At 32.5% G+C, this 4,196-nt stretch overlaps 1 protein-coding gene across 3 annotated transcripts in view; it reads left to right on the top strand.

The window, feature by feature from the left end:
- The window catches only part of GRIA2 (glutamate ionotropic receptor AMPA type subunit 2), a 152,486-nt gene extending 149,239 nt beyond the window's left edge, over nucleotides 1-3,247 (top strand). For all 3 annotated transcript variants that reach the window (XM_041737789.1, XM_041737788.1, XM_041737790.1), the window contains 2 exons: nucleotides 1-218; nucleotides 610-3,247. The exon at nucleotides 1-218 is cut by the window's left edge and continues 31 nt beyond it. In XM_041737789.1, coding sequence (XP_041593723.1) covers nucleotides 1-215 — 215 coding nt within the window. In that variant the 3' untranslated portion in view covers nucleotides 216-218; nucleotides 610-3,247. The remainder of the gene's footprint in view (nucleotides 219-609) is intronic.
- The last annotated feature ends 949 nt before the right edge of the window (nucleotides 3,248-4,196 follow it).

Here is a 4,196-nt window from a genome sequence, read left to right as displayed (position 1 = left end):
TTGCTGGAGTATTCTACATCCTTGTCGGGGGCCTTGGTTTGGCAATGCTGGTGGCTTTGATTGAGTTCTGTTACAAGTCAAGGGCCGAGGCGAAACGAATGAAGGTGGCAAAGAATGCACAGAATATTAACCCATCTTCCTCGCAGAATTCACAGAATTTTGCAACTTATAAGGAAGGTTACAACGTATATGGCATCGAAAGTGTTAAAATTTAGGGGGTAGGAACGAGGCTCTAATACAAACTTCTAAGTGCACGTTTTAGCTTTATTGTCGCGTCCTTACGCTCTTTTAAATGAGGAAGGTGGCCAATGGATCATCCTGTATGTACTGTTGATGTTCTTTCATGTTCCTGGTCAGTGACTAACCTGCAGCTCAACTGTCTATTTTCCTCTTTAATGACACAAGTAGCTTGGGTGAATGTGGAGAGATTCCTGCTGTAATTGTGCTTTATTATTTGTAGTTCAGCTTTGCACTGTTTGCTTTCATTTGCTACAAGCTTTCAGATAGAAGTAAACTTTTCAAAAACAGCGCCACCTTTACTCTGGAGATATCTGAAAACCATAACATATAATTTTTTCTTTCTTTTTTTCCCTCCCTCTCTCATTTAAGATGACCTTGAGTGATGCCATGAGGAGCAAGGCAAGGCTGTCAATTACAGGAAGTACTGGAGAAAATGGACGTGTTATGACTCCAGAATTTCCAAAAGCAGTGCATGCTGTCCCTTACGTGAGTCCTGGCATGGGAATGAATGTCAGTGTGACTGATCTCTTGTGATTGATAAGAACCTTTTGAGTGCCTTACACAATGGTTTTCTTGTGTGTTTATTGTCAAAGTGGTGAGAGGCATCCAGTATCTTGAAGACTTTTCTTTCAGCCAAGAATTCTTAAATATGCGGAATTCATCTTGAATTGTAAGGAATGGTTAATTAAAAACACAACATCCTTTTCTACTCCAGTTCCAGATGAAGCTTGGTGGACATGCACAGCTAACATGGAAGTACTATAATTTAACTGAAGTCTTTGTACAGACAACAAACCCGTTTCTGCAGCCACTGTTGTTAGTCTCTTGATTCATAATGACTTAAGCACACTTGACATCAACTGCATCAAGATGTGACATGTTTTATAAGAAAAGGAAAAAAAACATTTAAAATTAAAAAAAAATATTTTTAGGTATTTTCAAAAACAAACTGGCTTTTAAATAAATTTGCTTCCATATTGGTTGGATAAGACAAAATAGTGATTAAACTGAGTGGGAAGTGATTATAAAGGCTTTAGGTGTCAGTTCCATATTTTTCAAAGCCAAATATGTAAATGCTAAGGAAAGAAAACAAAGAGAAGATTCCAATCTTGTAATTTAATATTGTTATTAAAACTTTAATGTATCCTATTCTTTAACATTTGGTGTTAATATAAAATTACTTGGCGATGCTTGACATTTGAAATAAACATTTTTCTATTGTTTTATTTGCAAGTGGTCCAATTGATTTTGCTTAGCTACAGTTTGGTCATAAATCAAATGAGTTTAAAGAGGTTATCAAATTGCTAGGTTCCCAGAGAAAATTGCCCCTTTTTAGAAGGCCAGGTGGTTTCTAGAGTAGAAACTTGTCCCAAAACAATATCTGAATCTGTTTTTAGTATGTCTTACTATATATAAAGAAATATTTAACATAAAGCATTTAATCTATGTAGATAAATGCTAATAGATTTAAAAAGCTAATATTAAAAAACGAATATCAGAATATGTGAGGTTCCATTTTAAACTGTTTGAGCTTGCAGAAGAGAAGTAGTGGTTATAAATGAAGTTAGGAATGCCTAGAAAGCAGCTTTTTAAATAGTTTCCCACAGATCAAATTCCATAAACTAAATCTAACTTTTTGTTTTCCAAATTATAAAAGCTGTCATAAACCTTACATATTAGGAATGATTTAAGCACTTTTGAGTCACCTGCAGTGTAGTGACTTCCCATTGGCATTGATAAAAACAACCCAAATATATTGTATTTATACTTATTCCTCAGGTGGAATGGCTCCTTTAACATGCCCACTTGGGGATAAAACATCACATTTCTGTAATTTTTGACTAAAGAGCTTATATTTCTCTAGTTAAAAAATTTAAAGAGCTCTCTTTCCCTTCATAAAAGGCCATTTATTTTTCATGAAGCCCTCTAAAATAAAATTAATTTAGGGTTTTAAACAGTTGTTAACACTCAGTAGTTATCTTTATATATATATTTTTTATTCTCGTTACTTCCGCAAGTAAGCCTTCATGTAGCGCTTGGTATTTTACTAAGGGCCATGAAGACAATTTTATTGATTATGTTTCACAGAAGGGAGAGAGAATGTAGGATTAGACAACAGCCCCTTCCATGGAACATGGTGGCATGTGGTATCATGATGTTCTTAACCAAATTTAACTGTCCCTGATCACAAATTCCAAGATAACAATATAATTTTAGTGCATTTCTCCTCATCAGGAATGTTGGAGGTGCACTTTAAGTTTTAATAATAAATGCTAGAATGACCAAATTGCAGACTAATTGTTTCCATATTGTACTTAAAATGAGTTTTTAAAAATGAAAAAGATGACTCTATACAATCAATGCTATTTATTGTACCTCTGGGCCTACTCTTCTAAAAATTGTAGCTTATCAATTTTTCTCTGTCAAGCTTGAACTAATGTAAATAATTGAAATAATGTAAAGTTATATTTTCATGTTTTTATAGATACAACATGACAAGAATACATTAATGTAAGAGTATTCAACTATGGATAATGTTGATTGGATAATGCACATCTCAGTTACAAAGCAGTAATCATAGTCTAATATCCATGTAACGGTGCATCAATATATTGCTATATAAATATGTCTGTGTGCATATAAGTGAAAAGTGGTCAAACAAGAGTGATGACAGCTGTCTAAAGGTTTTTTTATTCATTTTATATAAAAACTGTTATGGAAAGACCAAAATGTTTATGAACTATTCTTATGTAAATTTACAACTGTCCTTTACTGTACTTTTTTGTTTACAGTATAGTACCTTATTTTCTGCTGTGTTAAGTGGGTGTCAAACTCCAAGGAGACATACACTTTCTACAACTTCTATTGAAGATATTGGAATTTCCAATTTTTCATGTGTACTATGTCGGAAAATGCTTTTGATTTTATTTTTAAATCTAACATCGGATGGCTTTTTCGGAGTGTTGTAAAAACTTCAATCATACATAAAACATGTTCTTACAAAAGGCAAAGATCTTTATTTTTTTTTTTACTGAATAGTTCTTCAAACTAATAATAATGAGAAATCAAAAAGTATATTTAAGTGTATTCCCAAACCTATTTCTACCAAACAAGGACATCTTTGCTCAGTTTCTATGTCAACTAAGTATAAACGTAGTAGAGTAGAAATAACATTTTTTTTTTTAGCTAAAATAACATTTAGCCAGAGTAACATTTTTGATATTCCAGATCTACAATCATTAAGTGCTTTGGGCATATGAAGAAATAAGACTGAATTTATCACATTTTTTATTTTTTGGTAGATAGAAATGTCCTACATTGCTATCAGTAGCCATTGCACTTTGTGTTGGGAGGTCAGTTGCTTTTATAGACCTATTAAAGAGCCAGAATGGTGTCTTGCTTTTAAAAGTCCATAAGAGAACACAATTTCCAGGCTTACATGTTCAAAAGTGTGCTCATTTACTGTTTTGCCAAGAGATCTAAAGAGAAACTAAAACTCTTGAAGTTCTGATTAAGACTTTTTATAAAGGTGATCATTTTAATATGTAGACAGTCTTTTGCAGGTAAATTCTAAAATTATTAAGATCTTTTAGTTCTTCAAAATTGCACATTAAAATTTCTTTTAAAAGTTTTTTGGGTTTTAATATATTTAACGTTTAATGAGTGAGTATGCAAATGCATCTGCTTAAAAATACAGTAATCTTGACTTTCCACTCTGCAAATACTCTAAAAATTTTAGTGGTCATGGTAATAAATTAAGCAAATGCAGACAAGCATTAACAGTAGAATAACCCTACACGATGATCGCAATACAACACCTTGACCATACCATTCAAAAAGAACCCTTACTAAAACTAATTAGAATAGAATTCAATGTGTTTTCTCCCTTTCTTTCTAGTCCCTATCTCATTACATCTCAGAATTATGAATCTAGTAAATTTAAATCACTCAAGAAC

The sequence above is a fragment of the Vulpes lagopus genome, chromosome 23 (assembly GCF_018345385.1).
Source record: "Vulpes lagopus strain Blue_001 chromosome 23, ASM1834538v1, whole genome shotgun sequence".
NCBI classification, from domain to species: Eukaryota; Metazoa; Chordata; class Mammalia; order Carnivora; family Canidae; genus Vulpes; species Vulpes lagopus.
The sequence above is the reverse complement of the archived record's forward strand: the minus strand, read 5'-3'. Positions and strand labels throughout refer to the sequence as shown.